General features: G+C 43.2%; 1 protein-coding gene across 3 annotated transcripts in view; it reads right to left on the minus strand.

Moving 5' to 3' along the window:
- Nucleotides 1–3,902: 3,902 nt before the first annotated feature.
- Nucleotides 3,903–19,665, minus strand: part of SLC17A5 (solute carrier family 17 member 5) — a 60,117-nt gene continuing 44,354 nt past the window's right edge. For 2 of the 3 annotated variants that reach the window (XM_010372221.2, XM_030929192.1), the window contains 2 exons: nt 12,103–12,193; nt 3,903–5,780 (listed from right to left, as the gene is read on the minus strand). In XM_010372221.2, coding sequence (XP_010370523.2) covers nt 5,643–5,780; nt 12,103–12,193 — 229 coding nt within the window. In that variant the 3' untranslated portion in view covers nt 3,903–5,642. The remainder of the gene's footprint in view (nt 5,781–12,102; nt 12,194–19,665) is intronic. The other variant, XM_030929190.1, reaches the window with a different exon arrangement.

Here is a 19,665-nt window from a genome sequence, read left to right on the forward strand (position 1 = left end):
AAAAAAATGAGGAAGGGGATCAAGGGGTCAGAAGGAGCTCCAGGGAGGGAAAGGGCTGTGTCAGATGCATCTTTGTATCCTTGTTGCCTAGCAAAGAGTAGATACTTAGTATTCGCTGAATGAATGAAGAAATTCTCTCTTCCACATAACTGAGCCTAAACCCTGGAGTTTAAAATAAAGGAAAACCTCAAAATAAATAAATAATGTGGCACTTTAGCAGGTGAAAGGGAGACACCACATCTAGATCAGGGAGGGTGGAAGAAATTAGGGATCATGAAGGAGGTGGCAAGGTTGAAGAGAGAAGTTCCAGGCCCAAGGAAGGAAATTAATAAAGGTATGAAGAGGAAAGGGAAGATGGAGAGTAGGCATGGGGAGTGAAGCAGCCAGATCACTGCAACAAGGCATTGTTCTCACCATAAGATAAGGGTAGGGTAGGCTGAACTTAGGGGTAAGGAGGGCACAGCTGCTGGGTGGGAGAGTTTACTGGGCAGGCCCAGGGAAGCCATGTGGCTCACCATGGGGCTCACTATGGGGGAGCACCTAGATCAGCGAGATTAGTTGTATTGGGATGATGAACTCAACACTGGTGGGAAGCTGGGATGGAAGAGGGCAAGACTAAAGGCAGTGATACCACTTAACTTTTCTATTCTAGGTGGAAACAAAAGCCACTAGGCTCTTACTTAGGAGATGACAGAGGGTTTTGTTTTGTTTTGTTTTGTTTTGTTTGAGAAAGACTCTCACTCTGTCACTCAGGCTGGAGTGCAGTGAGATCTCAGCTCACTGCAGCCTCAACCTCCTGGGCTCAAGTGATTCTCCCAACTCAGCCTCCTGAATAGCTGGGGCTACAGGTATGCACCACCATTCCCGGCTAATTTTTTGTATTTTTTGTAGAGACCAGGTTTCACCATGTTGCCCAAGCTAGTCTCAAACTCCCGGGCTCAAGCCATCTACTCACCTTGACCTTCCAAAGTACTGGGATTACAGATGTGAGGCACTGTGCCTGGCCTGGTAGAAGGATTAAGAAAAAAAAAAAAATTCCAGGGCGGACATAGTGGCTCACACCTGTAATCTCAGCACTTTGAAAGGCTGAGGCAGGAGTATCACTTGAACCCAGGAGACTAGACTGGACAACATAGTGAGAGCCCATCTCTACAAAATACAAAAATTATCTGGGCATGGTGGTGCAGACCTGTAGTACCAGCTAGTCTGGAGGCTGAAGTGGGAGGATCCCTTGAGCCTGCGAGGTAGAGGCTGCAGCGAGCTGTGATCACGCCATGCCCTCTAGCCTGGGTGACAGAGTGATACTCTGTTTCAAAACAAACAAAAAATTCCAGAGACGTGAAAAAACTGAAATGGAAGAGGCAGGTGGGGTTTTTGTTGCTGTTGTTGTTGTTTTTGTTTTTGTTTTTTGACGGGGTCTCCTTTTGTCGCCCAGGCTGGAGTGCAGTGGTGTGATCCCGGCTCACTGCAACCTCCAGTTCCCGGGTGGAAGAGATTCTCCTGCCTCAGCCTCCCGAGTAGCTGGGAACTGCAGGTCTGCACCACCATGTCCAGCTAATTTTTTGTATTTTGTAGGACTAAAGGCATGCACCACCATGCCTGGCTAATTTTTTTGTATTTTTAGTAGGGAAGGGGGTTTCACCATGTTAGCCAGGCTGGTCTCGAACTTCTGACCTCTGGTGGTCTGTCTGCCTCAGCCTTCCAAGGTACTGGGATTACAGGCGTGAGCCACTACGGTGGAACAAATGTGTTTTTTTCTTCTTTCTTTCTTTCTTTTTTTTTTTGAGACAGAGTCTCTGTCGCCCAGGCTGGAGTGCAGTGGCACGATCTCGGCTCACAGCAAGCTTCGCCTCCCAGGTTCACGCTGTTCTCCTGCCTCAGCCTCCCGAGTAGGTGAGACTACAGGCACCTGTCACGATGCCTGGCTAATTTTTTTGTATTTTTAGTAGAGGCGGGGTTTCACCGTGTTAGTCAGGATGGTCTTGATTTCCTGACCTTGTGATCCACCCACCTCGGTCTCCCAAAGTGCTGGGATTACAGGCGTGAACCACCGCACCCAGCCCAAATGTGTTTTTTTCTAATGTCTCATTCAACAACAATAAACACAGAAGACTTCTGTGATTAAAAGGGTGTGGGTTTTTCCTCACACACCAATTAAGCAATCAGTTCTGCAACAGACACCAGCTGGGTGTCTCCCAATGCAGTGCTAACACTGTCTACCTGGAGGTAGCATCAGATCCCGCAGGTTGAAGGCCCAGTCCCCAAGATTGCCCACCACTGCAGACCCCAGTCCCAAGTCTAGGTTTCTGGAACTTGTGACCTGCTGGCTTCAAGTTGAGGTTTTCACAACCACCTCTTTTGGTTCAATCAATTTGCTAGAGTGGTTCAAAGAACTCAGGGAAACATTTATGTTTATCATTTATTATAAAGGATATTACAAAGGACACAGATGAAGAGACGCATAGGACAATGTCTGGGGAAAGGGATGAGGAACTTCCAGGCCCTCTCTGGGCGTGTCACCCTCCAGGAACCTCCATGTGTTCAGCTATCAGGAGGCTTCCCAAACCCTGTCTTATTAGGCCTTTTACGGAGACTTCATTGGACAGTCATGATTAACAACCATGAAGAAATGTGATTGGACAGAAAGGGTGTGATCTAACACTAACAGACTCAGAGGGAAACCCAGCAAGGCCTGTCCAGATTCTTCTTGGCCTCTCTGTGCGGCATTCCTTCCTCCAGGATATGGAGAGGATCTCTTCTCAAACGTGGGCATGGGGTCTTATGACCTATAGTCCAACAGGGTAGGCCACAGAATTTGTCTTTTTTTCTTTTGAGATGGAGTCTTGCTCTGTCACCCAGGCTGCAGTGCAGTGGTGCAATCTCCGCTCACTGTAACCTCCGCCTCCCAGGTTCAAGTGATTCTCCTGCCTCAGCCTCCCGAGTAGCTGGGACCACAGGCGCCCACCATCACGCCTGGCTCATTTTTGTATTTTTAGTAGAGATGGGGTTTCACCATATTGGCCAGGCTGGTCTTGAACTCCTGACCTTGTGATCCGCCCGCCTTGGCCTCTGAAAGTGCTGGGATTACAGGCACGAGCCACTGTGCCCGGCCACAGAATTTCTTTATGACCAGTTCCAAGACAGAATGGTGGGGGAAGATTCCTCCCTTGGGAGAAAAAGCAGCAGGTGAAGGGAGGGCAGGAGAGGATCAGAGAGATTCTGTTTCCTGAGGTTGCTTCTGAGGCCTAAAGGCGCCCAACATAACAAGAGCTATGGGAGTCATGAGTCAGGAACCATGGAACCATGGATGAAAATCTGTATCTATCTATAAATCACACATTGTTTTCCAGTTTCTTGAGTATTAGAGATATTCTATACACTTGTGATTTACTGTCCCCAGGAGACTTCTGTATTTTTATTTAAGGACTAGAGAAGACGTGTGTATATCTGAGACAAAAGGAAAAGAACAAGGGGAGAGACTGAAGAAGTAAATGAAAGAGGAGCTACTAACTGGGCGTGATAGCACATGCCTGTATAATGCCAGCTACTTAGGAGGCTATGACAGGAGGATCGCTTGAGCTCAGCTTGGGCAACAAAGCAAGACCCTGTCTCAATTATTTATAAAAAGAAGAATTACTGAAGCAAGTCCTTAGAGGAGGTGGGAGAGAGAGAATCAGTGTAGTGTGGGCATATGCTTTAGCAAGAAGGTTTGACCCTATTCAGAGCTAGGAAGGGTAGGTTGATGGCAACAGAGATTTCTGATGCTGTATCCCTTCGTAGGCCCAAGTGCCTCAGCTTTGTGGTAGCAGAAATGTGTGTAGAGAAGATGATAGCTCAAGCAGGATGCAGAAAAGATGTCAAAGAGTCACTGTGGACACTAGGAAATGTCATAAAACTGTCAGATCCAAAAATCAATTCACAAAGGTTTATTTTGATGATTTATAAAGGAAACATTGCTATAGCAATTTAAAGCTATTTACAAATTTAAACATAAATTTACATAAATGTATTCACATCACATTAATCAGTTTTAAAATATTACAGGTAGTGTTGAACACAAAACATAAGCTAAGTTTTAAGCCACATAGGTGCTCTGAAAGCATGCTCAACAACCACAACCATTGGAGGATGGTCCACTGGAAAAATATGATTTCAGGAACCAGAAGTAAAGATGATTACCCTAGTATCAGGTGATGTGGCCTTCAAACGTCACTTTAACTTTAAACTGCAACCACAAACTTCGATGAAGACAGACTGAACAAACAGTGAGAATTAATTTAAAAAAAAATTCTCCTGCAGCTTAAAAAACACAGAACAAGCTGGGCACAGTGGCTTATGCCTGTAGTCTCAACACTTTGTGAGGCCGAGGCAGGAGGATCGCTTGAAGCCAGGAGTTCAAAACCAGCCTGGGCAACAAAACGAGACCCCATCTCTACAAAATACAAACAAACAAAACACAGCACTTAGAAATGTATACTGTGGTCCATGTGAGAGTAGATTTAAACTAGGATGATCTTATTTGTGATGGACTGGGCATCACACTTTTCTTTTCTTTTTTTTTTTTTGAGATGGAGTCTTACTCCATTGCCCAGGCTGGAGTGCAGTGGTGCGATCTTGGCTCACTGCAACCTCCACCTCCTGGGTTCAAGTGATTCTCCTACCTCAGCCTCCTGAGTATCTGGGATAACAGGCGCCCGCAACCACACCCAGCTAATTGTTTGTATTTTTAGTAGAGACGGGGTTTCACCATGCTGGCCAGGCTGGTCTTGAACTCCTGATCTCGTGATTCGACCACCTCGGCCTCCCAAAGTATTGGGATTACAGACGTGAGCCACCGTGCCCGGCCGCTTCGCACTTTTCTTTTGCAGGTTGCATGCCAGGCGATATTCCTCTGTGCTGGGAAGGGAAAGTCTGAGGATGTATCAAGACCACAGCAGTGGATCTTGCCTACTCAGGGAAAGTCTGAGGATCTATCAAGACCACAGCAGTGGATCCTGCCTACTCAGAGCTTTATCTACACATTAATAGCCCCTCAGAGGAAAGGCACCAGCCGAAGAATTGACACTGGCTCTGGGCTTGGATGCTGCCTCTGATAAATGCTGGGCACTCTGACCCTGAAGCCAGGGAGGGAGTGCCTGGCAGCTGCCTGGGTACACTCCCCTCAGTCTAGTTGCCAGGCCAAATTATACAGTGGATGGCAGCTCCACGGAGATGCTAAAGTTTGAGATCTAAGTGTCACAGAGACCTGACAATTTTTATTAGGAAAGTGAACAACAGGTGTTTATCAATACCTGAGAATTATCATCTAGTTTAATTAAGCAAAGGTATTCAGAGCTCTGTTTCAGCTCATTCCCTTAAGTATGGCCCTAAAAAATCAACGGAACTCTCCTACTTCATGTTGCCCGACTTGCAGGCAGGTATGTGAACCTAAAGTAGAAGTCCTAACATATATATTATTCACAATTAAATACGGTTCATTTTATTAATCTGGCAACTAGTGATACTTCATGATTACAGGCCTTAAAAATCTAATACAAGTACAATTAAAAAGACAGAGAATGCTTACACAATACCGAAGGCACTTTGAGGTTACATGATAAATAAAAATACATTAATAGAGGCAGGATTATTTATTGGTTCCTTCAGTGTCTGTGTCCATGGTGATCATCAAGAGCCCAGTTTTGTACTTCACCTTTGGCGAATAGTGTAAAGAAAATGGCACCAAAAACGTTAATAGCAGCAGCAATATAGAACACGGTTTGCCATTCTCCAACAGTGTTCTATAAAGAAAGAAAAAAATGCGAGTGAAATAAAATTTTGTTTGTAGTTCACTTCATTAAAAAGATGATGTCACAAGACTGTTAAAACAGCCACCTTATTCATACAAGCCCCATCCCTGAAACAACCCAAATGTCCACCAGCAGCAGGACAGTGGTGTAAGTTGTTCAGTGGAATACAGTATAGCAATGAGAATGGGCTACAACATCATAAATACAGCTCACAAACAAAATGTGAAGCAAAAGAAGCCAGACAAAAAGGGCACATACTAAATGATTCCATTTATATAAAGCTCAGAGTCAGACCATACTAATCTATGGGGTTAAAAGTTGGGAGAGTGGTTCCTCTTGCTGAGGGTGAAGGAAAAATAGCAGGAAGTAGTACCTGGGATCTTACTGAGGGAGGTAATACTCTGTTTCTTGATTGGGTGCTGGTTACACAGCTGTGTTAACTTTGTGGAAATTCATCTAGCTGTACACTTTAGATTTGTGCATTTATTTATTTTTGTTTTTATTTTTGAGACAGAGTCTCACTCTGTCACCCAGCCTGGAATGCAGTGGCGCAATCTCGGCTCACTGCAGCCTCCACTTCCTGGGCTGAGGCAGTCTTCCCAACTCAGCTTTCCAAGGAGCTGGGATTAAAGGTGCATGCTACCGTGCCTGGCTAATTTTCTTTGCTTTTTTTTTTTTTTTTTTTTTTAGTAGAGATGGGGTTTTGCCATGTTTCCCAGGCTAGTCTTGAACTCCTGGGCTCAAGTGATCTGCTCGCCTCAGCCTCCCACAGTGATGGTATTACAGGTGTAAGCCACCATGCCTGGCCTGGATTTGTGCATTTAAAAAAAGTTATACTTCGATAAAAAGTTTACTGAAGATAGATAGATATACTTCAATAAAAAGTGTACTGGTATGTCCCTGAATCATGCCTGACTAACACTAAGAAAGTTTTATGCCTGTGCACGGTCTCCCAGGGTCTTAGGTGAAAGGTGTCAGGTGGATCAAGTAAATATGGTTAAGATGAACTCAAGTTCAGCTCTGAGGATCTGTGACATCAGAGAGAGACCTGGCAAGTATAAAAGATCTTAAATGGCACACAAAGCAGCATGTAACATGGGATCTGTCAGTAAGACAACTGTTCAGTGTATAATCCAATCCTGTGGCATAAAAATATCAGACAGTTATCCAAATTTCTGGGTCATGTGACTACCTTTAACAACCATTTTTTTGGATTTTTTCAATTTCAGTCTAACCAGACTGGTGACTATATTTGTAGCATTAAAAAAAAAACACACACACACACGGCCGGGCACGGTGGCTCACGCCTGTAATCCCAGCACTTTGGGAGGCCGAGGCGGGTGAATCACGAGGTCAGGAGATCAAGACCATCCTGGCTAACATGGTGAAACCCTGTCTCTCTCTATACTAAAAATATAAAAAATGAGCTGGGTGTGGTGGCGGCGCCTGTAGTCCCAGCTACTTGAGAGGCTGAGGCAGGAGAATGGCGTGAACCCGGGAGGCGGAGCTTGCAGTGAGCCGAGATCGTACCACTGCACTCCAGCCTGGGCAACAGAGCGAGACTCCATCTCAAAAAAAACAAAAACAAAAAAACAAAAAAAACCGGCTGGGCATGGTGGCTCATGCCTGTAATCCCTGCACTTTGGGAGGCCAAGGTGGCTGGATCACCTGAGGTCAGGAGTTCAAGGCCAGCGTGGCCAACATGGTGAGACCCTGTCTCTACTAAAAATACAAAAATTAGCCAGGTGTGGTGGCAGGCGCCTGTAATCCCAGTTACTTGGGAGGCTGAGGCAGGAGAATTGCTTGAACCCAGGAGGCGGAGGTTGCGGTGAGCTGAGGTCATGCCATTGCACTCCAGCCTGGGGAACAAGAGTGAAACTCTGTCTCAAAAAAACAAAACAAACAAACAAACAAAAAACGAGGCCGGGCACAGTGGCTCGTGCCTGTAATCCCAGCACTGTGGGAGGCCGAGGTGGGCAGATCACGACATCGGGAGATCGAGACCATCCTGGCTAACAAGGTGAAACCCCGTCTCTACTAAAAATACAAAAAATTAGCCAGGTGTGTTGGCCAGCACCTGTAACCCCAGCTACCTGGGAGGCTGAGGCAGGAGAATGGCGTGAACCCGGGAAGCGGAGTTTGCAGTGAGCCGAGATCGTGTCATTGCACTCCAGCCTGGATGACAGAGTGAGACTCTGTCTCACAAAAAACAAACAAACAAACAAACAAACAAACAAACAAACAAGTAGACCAGGCATGGTGGATGCCTGTAATCCCAGCACTTTGGGAGGCCAAGGTAGGTGGATACCTTGAGCCCAGGAGTTTGAGACCAGCGTGGGTGAGGTGGTGAAACCGCATCTCTACAAAAAATGGAAAAAGTAGCCGGACATGGTGGTGCACACCTGTAGTCCCAGCTACTTGGGAGGCTGAGGTAAGAAGATCACCTGAGCCTGGGGAGGTTGAGGCTACAGTGAGCCATGATCGCGCCACTGCACTCTAGTCTGGGCGATGGAGACCCTGTCTCAAAAAACAAACAAACCCAAACAAGCAGTAGAACTAGCAATGAATGAGGAAGTGAAAGAGAAGGCACTGGGAAGCCAGTAGGAGGTCATTTATTTGGGAAAACAGGAGAAACGTGCAGAAAGAAACACCCTGTGGTGTATAACCTGTGGTGGTTATACTTGTCTGAGATGAATGCATTTTAGTGAAAAAAAGTCTTAGATACTCATCTTAAATTCTGGGGAGCAATCAGTCAATAATTACATCTTATACCAGAAAAATGTTTGAAACAGCTTCTTAGGATTACTAAGACAAAGCTGCCCTGTGTGGTCTCTGGGATAAAATAATACAGTGTTATCTGAAGGCAACGAGTGAACTTAAAATCAATCATTGTACTAGAAGTCTCACACAGCTCCTAGTTTGTTTTTTAACAAAAATTCCACCAGTTTTTAGAGAATACTGTTTTGTTTATAACAACATTGAACCTCAGACACACTTTGAATTTTAATTATTGCATTATTTATTTATATGCTGACTCATGCCACAAAGTTTTTGAGGCAGTGCTCATTCCATAAAGTAAGAAATTACAGGCTAGGCGCGGTGGTTCACGCCTGATATCCCAGCACTTTGGGAGGCTGAGGCGGGTGGATCATTTGAGGTCAGGAGTTCGAGACCAGCCTGGCCAACATGGTGAAACCCCATCTGTATTAAAAATACAAAAATTAGCCGGGTGTGGTGGCACTTGCCTGTAGTCCTAGCTACTTGGGAGGCTGAGGCAGGAGAATCGTTTGAACCCGGGGGGCGAAGGTTGCAGTGAGCTGAGATCACGCCACTGCCCTCCAACCTGGGGGACAAGTGAGACTTCGTCTCAAAAACACAAACAAAAAAAAAAAAAGAAAGAAATTATAATTGTCAAGTGATTCTTGAACCTGGGAGGTGTGTGCTTTTCCTTTTTTAAAATAATAAACTTTAGAGTTTTCTTTGGCCAGGGGCGGTGGCTCACTCCTGTAATCCCAGCACTTTGGGAGGTCGAGGCAGGTGGATCACCTGAGGTTGGGAGTTTGAAACCACCTGACCAACATGGAGAAGCTCCATCTCTATTAAAAATACAAAATTAGCTGGGTGTGGTGGGACATGCCTGTAATCCCAGCTATTCGGGAGACTGAGGCAGGAGAATCGCTGGAACCTGGGAGGCAGAGGTTGTGGTGAGCTGAGACTGCGCCATTGCACTCCAGCCTGGGCAACAAGAGTGAAACTCCGTCTCAAAAAAAAAAAAAACACACACACACAAACCAAAAACAAAAATTAGCCGGGCATGGTGGTGGGTGCCTGTAGTCCCAGCTACTCAGGAGGCTGAGGCAGGAGAATCGCTTGAACTTGGGAGGCAGAGTTTGCAGTGAGCTGAGACTGCACCACTGTACTCCAGACTGAGTAACAGAGTGCAACTCCATCTCGAAAAAAATAAAATAAAATAAAATAAAATAAGTTTTATTTATTTATTTTTTTGAGACAGGGTCTCCTGCTGTCACCCAGGCTGGAGTGCAGAGGCATGATCAGAGCTCACTACAGCCTCAAACCCCTGGGCTCATGCATCCTCCTGCTTTAGCCTTCTAAGTAGCTGGGACTACAGGTGCAAACCACACCCAGCTAAAACAATGATATCTTTTTAACAGCATTAAACAAATGCTATAACATATCCCAAATCAAGCGCAGTTCCCACTTGTAAACATAAAAGACTTTAATTCGGGAATCCATATTTCCCTAGCAGAAGTGCTGGCATTATCAGTAAGTGAAATTAACACATGGTAGTGTGCTGACTTAGGTTCTGGTGTTGCCACCCCACTCCATGAGGACAAGGACAATGTTAAACATTTTGGACATGTTATATTGAGACACAGAACTTTAGAAAAAGCATTTCTACAACATTCCTTTTTATTAAGTGAGAGGAAATAGTAACAGGGAGGTACTGCATCACTTAAGGAATTAGAAACAGTAGATGTGGAGAAGAAATAGGAACACTATTTGTGGGGAACACATATATGTCTGAAATCAGTATATTTGGTAATAAGAAAGTCTGTAAGTATGTCCTGGAATTCTTTTTTTTTTTTTTTTTTTTTTTTGAGAAGGAGTGTGGCTGTGTTGCCAGACTGGGGTGCAGTGGCGGTATCAGCTCACTGCAACCTCCGCCTCCTGGGTTCGAGCAATTCTCATGCCTCAGCCTCCTGAGTAGCTGGGACTACAGGAGCCTGCCACCATACCTGGCTAATTTTTGTATTTCTAGTAGAGACAGGGTTTCACCATGTTGGCCAGGATGGTCTTGATCTCCTGACTCTGTGATCCGCCTGCCTCAGCCTCCCAAAGTGCTGGGATTACAGGCGTGAGCCACCGCGCCCGGCCGTATGTCCTGAAATTCTAAGGATTACACACGGCGTTAATTTTATCACAGAGACAAAAGAGAAAATTACCTCTTTCAGAGGTTTGAGTTAGCCTCTTAAAGAATACCTTATATACCTTTTTTGAAGGTTAGAAAATCAAAGTTGAAAGGTGCCTTTGAGGCCTTATTTATATTTTAATTTATTTTGAGACAGTTTCGCTCTTGTCATCCAGGCTGGAATGCAATGGCATGCTCTCAGCTCACTGCAACCTCCACCTCCCAGGTTCAAGTGATTCTTCTGCCTGAGCCTCCCAAATAGCTGGGATTATAGGTGCAAGCCACAAAGTCCGGCTACTTTTTTGTATTTTTAGTAGAGATGGGGTTTCACCATGTTGGCCAGGCTGGTCTCACACTCCTGACCTCAGGTGATCTGCCTGCCTCGGCCTCCCAAAGTGCTGGGATTACAGGTGTGAGCCACTGTGCCTGGCCATGTATCTAGAATATTAATAAGCACCTAAGAAATGCCTGTTGAATAAATGTTTGACTGTTTCAGGGGTTACTAACCCTTAAGGTGGCTCATTCCATAAAGTAACAGCTTTGAACAAAGAATTTTCCCAATGTCTCTTTATAACTTCTCTCAATCTGTCTTTGTGGAACTGCTGAGAATAAGTCTCCATCTTACATTTAGTAGCCTTTCAAATATGTGAAGACACCTTTTATGTCTTCCCAAATTTTCTGGTCCTCTAAACATTCTCGGTTATTTCAACTTTTCCTCATTAATCCTCACATGACTTCCTGATACCTCGCCTTCATGGGCCTACTTTTTGAATAATTTTACACTGTCAATTTTTATTTGTTCAAATCAAAAACAAAAATTATTTGTCTAGTATAATATCACAACTTTTTTTGAGATGGGGTCTCACTCTGTCACCCAGGCTGGAGTTCAATGGCATGGTCTCGGCTTACTGCAACCTCCGCCTCCTGGGTTCAAGGGATTCTCCTGCCTCAGCTTCCCGAGTAGGGGACTACAGGCACGTGCCACCACACCTGGCTAATTTTTGTATTTTGTGTAGAGAAGGGGTTTCACCATGTTGGCGAGGCTGGTGTTGAACTCCCGACCTTGTGATCTGCCTGCCTTGGCCTCCCAAAGTGCTGGGATTACAGGCATAAGCCACCATGCCCCGCCAATATCAAAACTTTTAACTACTTGTGTGGTTTCAGCTACGTCTTCATTTGACTTAGTTCTGTTGCTCTGTCTAAAATCCAAAAAGTGTTCTTTGAAAATATACTTTCCCATCCATTAAGGCATTTAGCTTTTTGTTGCTAAAAAGAATTTCATAAGAACATTTAGAATTTTACACTTAATTAAAATACACTGAACTTTGACACAGATGTGCAGCTCCAAAACCTTTCCAGTTTACAAGTAAATTATCTACTTACATCAGGGGTCAGACTTTTAGCAATGACGGGCCCAACCATTCCTGGAATAGTGGCAAATGTATTTGTGATGCCCAGGAGGATACCAGCATACCTGCAGAAACATTTTCATAGAAGTTTATTATTGTGCTACACATTTAAACAGCTTCATTCTTTCCTTCTTTTTTTTGAGACAGAGTCTCACTCTGTGGCCCAGGCTGGAGGGCAGTGGCATGATCTCAGCTCACTGCAGCCTCTGCCTCCTGGGTTCAAGCGTGCCTTAGCCTCCTGAGTAGCAGGGACTACAGGCATGCACCACCATGCTGGGCTAGTTTTGTATTTTTAGTAGAGCCGGGGTTTCACCATGTTGGCCAGGCTGGTCTCGAGCTCCTGACCTCAAGTGATCTGCCTGCCTCAGGCTCCCAAAGTGCTGGGATTACAAGTGTGAGCCACCACACCTGGCCGCTTCTTTCAATAGACAGCTATTCTGCTCCAGGTTGTGTTCTTGTGAAATTTTATGTCTAAATAAAATGTCCTATTGAAATGGGATTTTATATTCAGCTGGTGAAAAACTTGCATTTCAATAGTTAAGTAGCATTTTAACATTACATAGAGGAACACAGCCATGGAAATAACCCCTTTTATAATGATATAGGAAAGTTCTGAGATATCATTTTCATACAGAAAGCATGGCATGTCTAGCTTAAAGTTTTTTAAGTTAAAAAAAAGTTTATTTCCTGATTTGAAAATTCAATTGTAATTAATTTTGAAAATTAATAAGAAAAAAGAAAAAATAAGTAAAATTACCTATAATCCTATAATTTTTCCTCATAGAGATAATCAACATTAACATTTTTGTAATATCCCAATTATTTTTTGCTATCTGTATATATTTCAAGTATATTATTATAGACATGAGATCATATAAAACATACAATTTACTTGTTCCATTAATTTGCTTTTTTTTTGAGATGGAGTCTCTGTTGCCCAGGCTGGAGTACAGTGGCGCAATCTCGGCTCATTGCAACCTCCGCCTCCCGGGTTCAAGTGATTCTTCTGCTTCAGCTTCCTGAGTAGCTGGGACTACACGCACATGCCATGTAGGTCAGGCTGGTCTTGAACTCCTGATCTCAGGTGATCCACCTGCCTCAGCCTCCCAAAGTGCTGGGATTACAGGTGTGAGCCACTGTACCTGGCCCAATCATTCATTTTTAAAATTGCTGCCTCTTTTTTGTTTTTTGGAGACAGAGTTTTGCTCTTGTTGCCCAGACTAGAGTGCAATGGCATGATCTCGGCTCACTGCAACTTCCACCTTCCCGGTTCAAGTGATTCTCCTGCCTCAGCCTCCTGAGTAGCTGGGATTACAGGCATGCACCACCATACCTGGGTAATTTTGTATTTTTAGCAGAAACGGGGTTTCACCATGTTGGTCAGGCTGGTCTCGAACTCCTGACCTCAGGTGATCCGCCCACCTCGGCCTCCCATAGTGCTGGGATTATAGGTGTGAGCCCTGCACTTGGCCTAAAATTGCTGTCTCTTTACTAGGATGTTTGTCCTGTATATATTCAGGAATTCTGGACTGTGAAGATTGTATCTCTTAGGTATCATTTCGCATAATCTTACACCTCCTGTATTTCCTGTACACTGATAGTTTCTAGACTCTAAATCCTAGGGGGTTCATTGGATTTAGGTTTAATGTTTTTGGTAAAACAAACAAACAAATAAAAAAACACTTAAAGGTGGTGGAGGAGTTCAGTTAAAAAAATTCGGCTTAACTAATTTGGTTATGTATAAAGATCACAAAGTTTTATGTTCAAAACTTGTGCATACACACAGCACTATAACAAAACCATGAGGCACAGATCTTTTTGGCTTATCCCCTTTAGGGAGTGTATCTATATTAACCAAGCTTGGCAGAGCCTCTCTTTTTTTTTTCTTTTTAAACCATTAACACCTTGGCAGTAAGAGGAGTCAACGGCAATGCTGCCAGCCTTTCCAGTGACAGATATTAAGTGCAGACGAATGCCGTGAAATTCTAAATGTCAGCAACAAGAAGCTCATTCAAGTACTTATATTTCACTTGGCCAGGACAGGCCATGAAAGATTGATGACTACGTGGAAGAAAACAAGTTGTATGGACTCAGTCTGGAGTTTGTGCTGTTGGAATACTATTGGAATTAATAGCGAATCCAGGCAACAAAATTACCATAGAAAAATCTCTGTTTTGGGGCCAGGTGTGGTGGTGCATGCCTGTAATCCCAGCATTTTGGGAGGCCGAGGTGGGTGAATTGCTTGAGCCCAGGAGTTTGAGACCAGCCTGGGCAACACGGTGAAACCTCTCTCTACAAAAAATAAAAACACACACACAAAAATTAGCTGGGTGTGGTGGCTCATGCTGTAGACTCACTACTCAGGAGGCTGAGGTGGGAGGATTGCAGGAGGATTGCTTTAGACTGCAGTGAGCCGTGATCTTGCTACTGCACTCCAGCCTGGGTGACAGGGGCTGACCCTGTCTCAAAAAATAATTAATTAATAAAATAAAATCTCTATTTCAGTCTATAGAAGTAAAGGCCTATAAAATCCAAGTACACATTTATATGTTAATAGGAATATTATTTATTGGAAAACCTTGTATCTATTTACTTTTTATTGGAAAACCTTATATCAGACATGTTTATAAGGGTTTTATATATCATATTATATCATTTTAATTATAAAATCAACCCCATGAGGTAGGATTATTTTCATTTTATTTTTTAAATTTTAAAATTTTATTAATTTTTTTAGAGATGGGGTCTTGCTATATTGCCCAGCCAGGTCTTGAACTGCTGGGTCCAAGTGATCATCCTACCTTGGCCTTCCAAAATCTTGGGATTACAGGCAAGAGCCACTGCAACCAGCTGGATTATCTTCATTTTACAGATGAAAAAAAAAACCATAAAATGTCACCCAATTTGTCTGATTCTGAATCAGTACTTAATATTATAATGTTATAATCTACAATGCTACCTTGTTAAAAAACAAAACAAAACAAAAAAACAGTAATCACTGGAACCAATCTGTAGGAAAGATAAATTTTCTCATGCTTCACTTTTCACCACAAGCCCTGGTGTTGAATGCTTGTTTATGGTCCTCCAGTGCTCTTGTTCTAACTAGTAGAGTGTTACACTGAATGGGCCCTCATTGTTACCACAACAAAAAGCAACTATGAAAAACATAAGATATGTAACCTCCAATAAGATATGTAGCCACGTAACCAAGACTCCCGCAACTAGAAATAACTGGTGTGCTTTGAACCAAGAAATCCCAGTTGGAAAAGAAAAACTAAAAAGCTCATCTGAAGAGCTGAATCAAAATATAAGAAAGTTATCCTTTGAGCTAGAACCGCGAGGTTTAAACATACACACATGCACACACACACACTAAGGGAGATAAATAATTTCGATTTTGGGCTGAACCCAAGAGGCGGAGTTTGTGGTGAGCTGAGATCGCAGCATTGCACTCCAGCCTGGGCAACAAGAGCAAAAATCCATCTCAAAAACAAAACAAAACAAACAACAAATAATAATAATAATTTTGACTTTGATGAGATTTATTTATTTTATTTTTTTGAGACCGAGTTTTGCTCTGTAGCCCAGGCTGGAGTGCAGTAGCGCAATCTCTGCTCACTGCAACCTCCGAACTACTGGGTTCAAGCAATTCTCATGCTTCAGCTTCTTGAGTAGCTGGGATTATAGTTGCCCGCCACCACACCTAGATAATTTTTTAGTTTTAGTAGAGATGGGGTTTCACCATGTTGGCCAGGCTGGTCTGGAGCTCCTGACCTCAAACGATCCACCCGCCTCAGCCTCCCAAAGTGCGGGGATTACAGGCGTGAGCTGCCATGCCCGGCCTACTTCCATTTGAATAGCTGTGTCTCAGTCAGCTGAGAGCAAGTACAGCAGTCCTCATTATCTGAGGCATAAAGGCACTTGCTTACCATCCTCCTAACTGCTACAACTATTTGCTGGCATCATTTATGTTACTAAAACTGTTTAGCTTCTTATGATATCTAGATAAATGTCTTTTTTGGCTTATAAGACTCATAAGATTTCAGAGTTGGACCTGGGTCTTTAAGATGTAGACTTCAACCATCCACCTGATGCTTGAAGCTCAGGCACAGGATTCCCCCTGCTGCCTGTCCAGCATTATACTTCATGACATGAATCACCATCCTCCAGGCCAGCTTAAGCTTACACAGACACCAGCAGGAATCATGTTACTTTCATGTTTGTGTCTTCAACATCTGGTACAGTGCCTGGCACAGTGTTTCTCAAATGACTAGATCTGTTAATCAGCATGCTATTACACTGAAATTTAGTAGTGACAAATTTATCTAATTGTACATCCAATTCATCTTTCTCCACCTTGTCCAAAAGGGTATCTATCATAGGAGACCTGGCTGAAGTCCTGACATATCAAATCTACTATATTTTCTTTATTCTATTAGGCTAAAAATTACATTGAGAAATTAGACCGTTTTGCCATTTTGGCTCTTAGTGACCCAGTGGTGGCTCTTTAGTGGTCAGCATTTTCCTTTCTGAAAGCACACCAATCATCACTTTAATATTTTACTTGGATTGATCTGTGACCCTGGTCACCACACCTGACTCAAAGTTAGCCAGAAAACAATGACATTTATTGCATTATATGCAAATACATTTATTGCATTATGAGCAAAGTGTTCTGTGTGTGCTCTATTTAATCTTCACAATGAAGGTAGGTACCATGGATATTTGTTTTTTTTTTTTCTATTTTCATCTTTTGACAATAGTGCTAATTTTCTTTCTTTTCTTTTCTTTTTTTTTGAGATGGAGTTTCACTCTTATCACCCAGGCTGGAGTGCCGTGGCTCACTGCAACCTCCACCTCCCAGGTTCAAGTGCTTTTCTGCCTCATCCTCCCAAGTAGCTGGGATTACAGGTCCTACCACCCCACCTGGCTAATTTTGTATTTTTAGTAGAGACAGAGTTTCACCATGTTGGCCAGGCTGGTCTTGAACTCCTGACCTCAGGTGATCTGCCCGCCTTGGTCTCCCAAAGTGCTGGGATAACAGGCATGAGCCATTGCACCTGGCCAATCAGAGCTCCAATTTTTATCCAATGATCAAATTTTCTTTCACTGCCAGTTCAAGAGAGCAGGGTTGGGGGCCCTCATCAGATTCCAGAGATTCTGACAAGACTTCAGGAACCTGATGAATCCTAAGCTATCTTTTAGATTTATTAAATGGAGTGGGTGACTTACCACCTTCTTCTGGCTGGATGGCTGCTGAACCAATTTTACGTTCCTTATAATTTTTTTTTTTTTTTGAGACGGACTCTCACTTTGTCACCCAGGCTGGAGCACAGTGGCGCAATCTCAGCTCACAGCAAACTCCACCTCCCAGGTTCAAGCAATTCCACTGCCTCAGCCTCCTGCGTAGCTGGGATTATAGGTGTGTGCTACCATGCCCAGCTAATTTTTGTATTTTTAGTAGAGACAGGGTTTCACCATGTTGGCCAGGCTGATCTCGAACTCCTGACCTCAGGTGATCCACCCACCTCAGCCTTCCAAAGTGTTGGGATTACAGGCGTGAGCCACAGCGCCCGGCTCAAAAATGACTCATATTTATTCACATCTTCATGTGTTATAGTGGATGTTACCGATGGATTCCTCAGCATCCATTCCCACTCTCCACCTCCATCTGTGTAGCAATAATGACGTCTGAGGGGCACTGACCCTTTGACCTCTAACTTTTGGGGTAGGTGCTGATTTTCCTAAAGTCACATGACATTCTCTTGGCCATTGGGGTTGGTTCATGTGACTCAGTTTGGGTCAACCAAAATGAAGCCCAGGACTTATTTCCATGGTTGAGAGAGGAAAAGATCCTTTTCTTTCTGCTTGATGTGAATGAAGAAGCATGTAGTCCTGATTGTTGCTGGCAATCATTTCATTGTGTGATTTTATAAGCAGACCCAGTCTTAGGATAAAACTACTACTGTAAAAGACAGAGCGTGAGAAAGAAACAATCTGTGGTGATATTAGTAGGCAGCTGGATATCAGCTCTTGCCTGAAGCCTATTATCTCTGGATACAATTAAGTGAATCAATAGATTATGCTGTTCAGCCCAGTTTGAGTTAGTATTTCTATACTTCAACTAAAAACATCCTAAGCGATAACATAGCCTAGAACTATTTCTCAAACTCTCAATTCCCATATCCCTTTGACTATTCGTCAACTCTAGGCTTGACAAAACCTCAAGTCTTGGCTAGGCGCTGTGGCTCACGCCTGTAATCCTAGCACTTTGCGGGGCTGAGCCGGGAAGATCACTTGAGGCCAGGAGACTGAGACCACTCTGGACAAGAAAGGGAGACCTAATCTCCACAAAATATTTTTTGAAAAATTAACTAGGCATGGTAATGTGTGCCTGTAGTCCCAGCAACTCAGGAGGCTGAGCAGGAAGGATTACTTGATCCCAGGAGTTTAAGGCTACAGTGAACTACAATGGCATCACCGCACTCTAGCCTGGGTGACAGAGTGGAGCTTATCTTAAGAGTATTTATTGAAGGGATAGGAGACTGAGGATTCATAGAAATCAGAAGATTCTGTAGCAGTCCAGGTGTGAAGATTTTGAGGTAGTGAAAAGAGGGTAAAAGTCCATCTGTCTTTTCTCCAAAATAAATTCATATCCATTATTTTTACAAATAAAGTGTATTAAAACTTTTGGGTTAAAATATTTACACAGCTCCCTTATTTACCTTGTCAATTGGCACAAAATGGTTCTAGAAGTATGTGGCTCAGAGAATGTTTCCAGAGAGGTAGCTGTAGAAAGAATTTTGGGCTTAAAAGTAAAAATTTTAGGTTCAAGTTTTGGCTCTATCATTTATTATATTAGTTGTGTGCTGTAAGATAAATCACTTCTCTTAAGTTTCTTTAGCATTCAAATAGGGCAAAAATACTTCATAGGAATGCTTTAAGGGTAAAATGGATAGTGTTTATGAAAGTGATGTGTAAACTATCAAGTGCTACACAAATATATTTGCACATAGGTAATATAGTTAGACAAATCAATTGGTCTACTCTTTGACATTCATTCATCTGACAAAATGCCTACTGCATGCCAAGTGCCATGGTGAGCCCTGAGGACAATAAGGGAGTTTCTGCCTTCACAGAGTTCCTAGTCTAGCTGGGTGAACAGACACAGTTATAATAAGTTATTGCAATGTTCTAATGAGAGCACTGTGGACAGAGGTGATGAGAGTTAAAAGTTTAAATTTAGAAACAACATCCTGCTTTAATTATTGTGTAAATTAAAATCTTGTAAAGAATTTAAACTCATTCCTATAGTAGTAAAATCCATAGAGGCAGAAAGCAGAATATTGGTTGCCAGGGCCTGGGAAGAGGGAGAAATGGGAGATGGTGTGTAATGGGTACAGTTTCTGTTGAGAAGATGATATTGTTCTAGAGATTGTTGGTGGTGCTAGTTATGTAACAATGTGAACACTTAATGCCACAGAACTGTATACTTAAAAATGTTAAGTTTTATGTTATATCTATTTTATCAGGTTTT

This window comes from Rhinopithecus roxellana, chromosome 4 (assembly GCF_007565055.1).
Source record: "Rhinopithecus roxellana isolate Shanxi Qingling chromosome 4, ASM756505v1, whole genome shotgun sequence".
NCBI lineage: Eukaryota > Metazoa > Chordata > Mammalia > Primates > Cercopithecidae > Rhinopithecus > Rhinopithecus roxellana.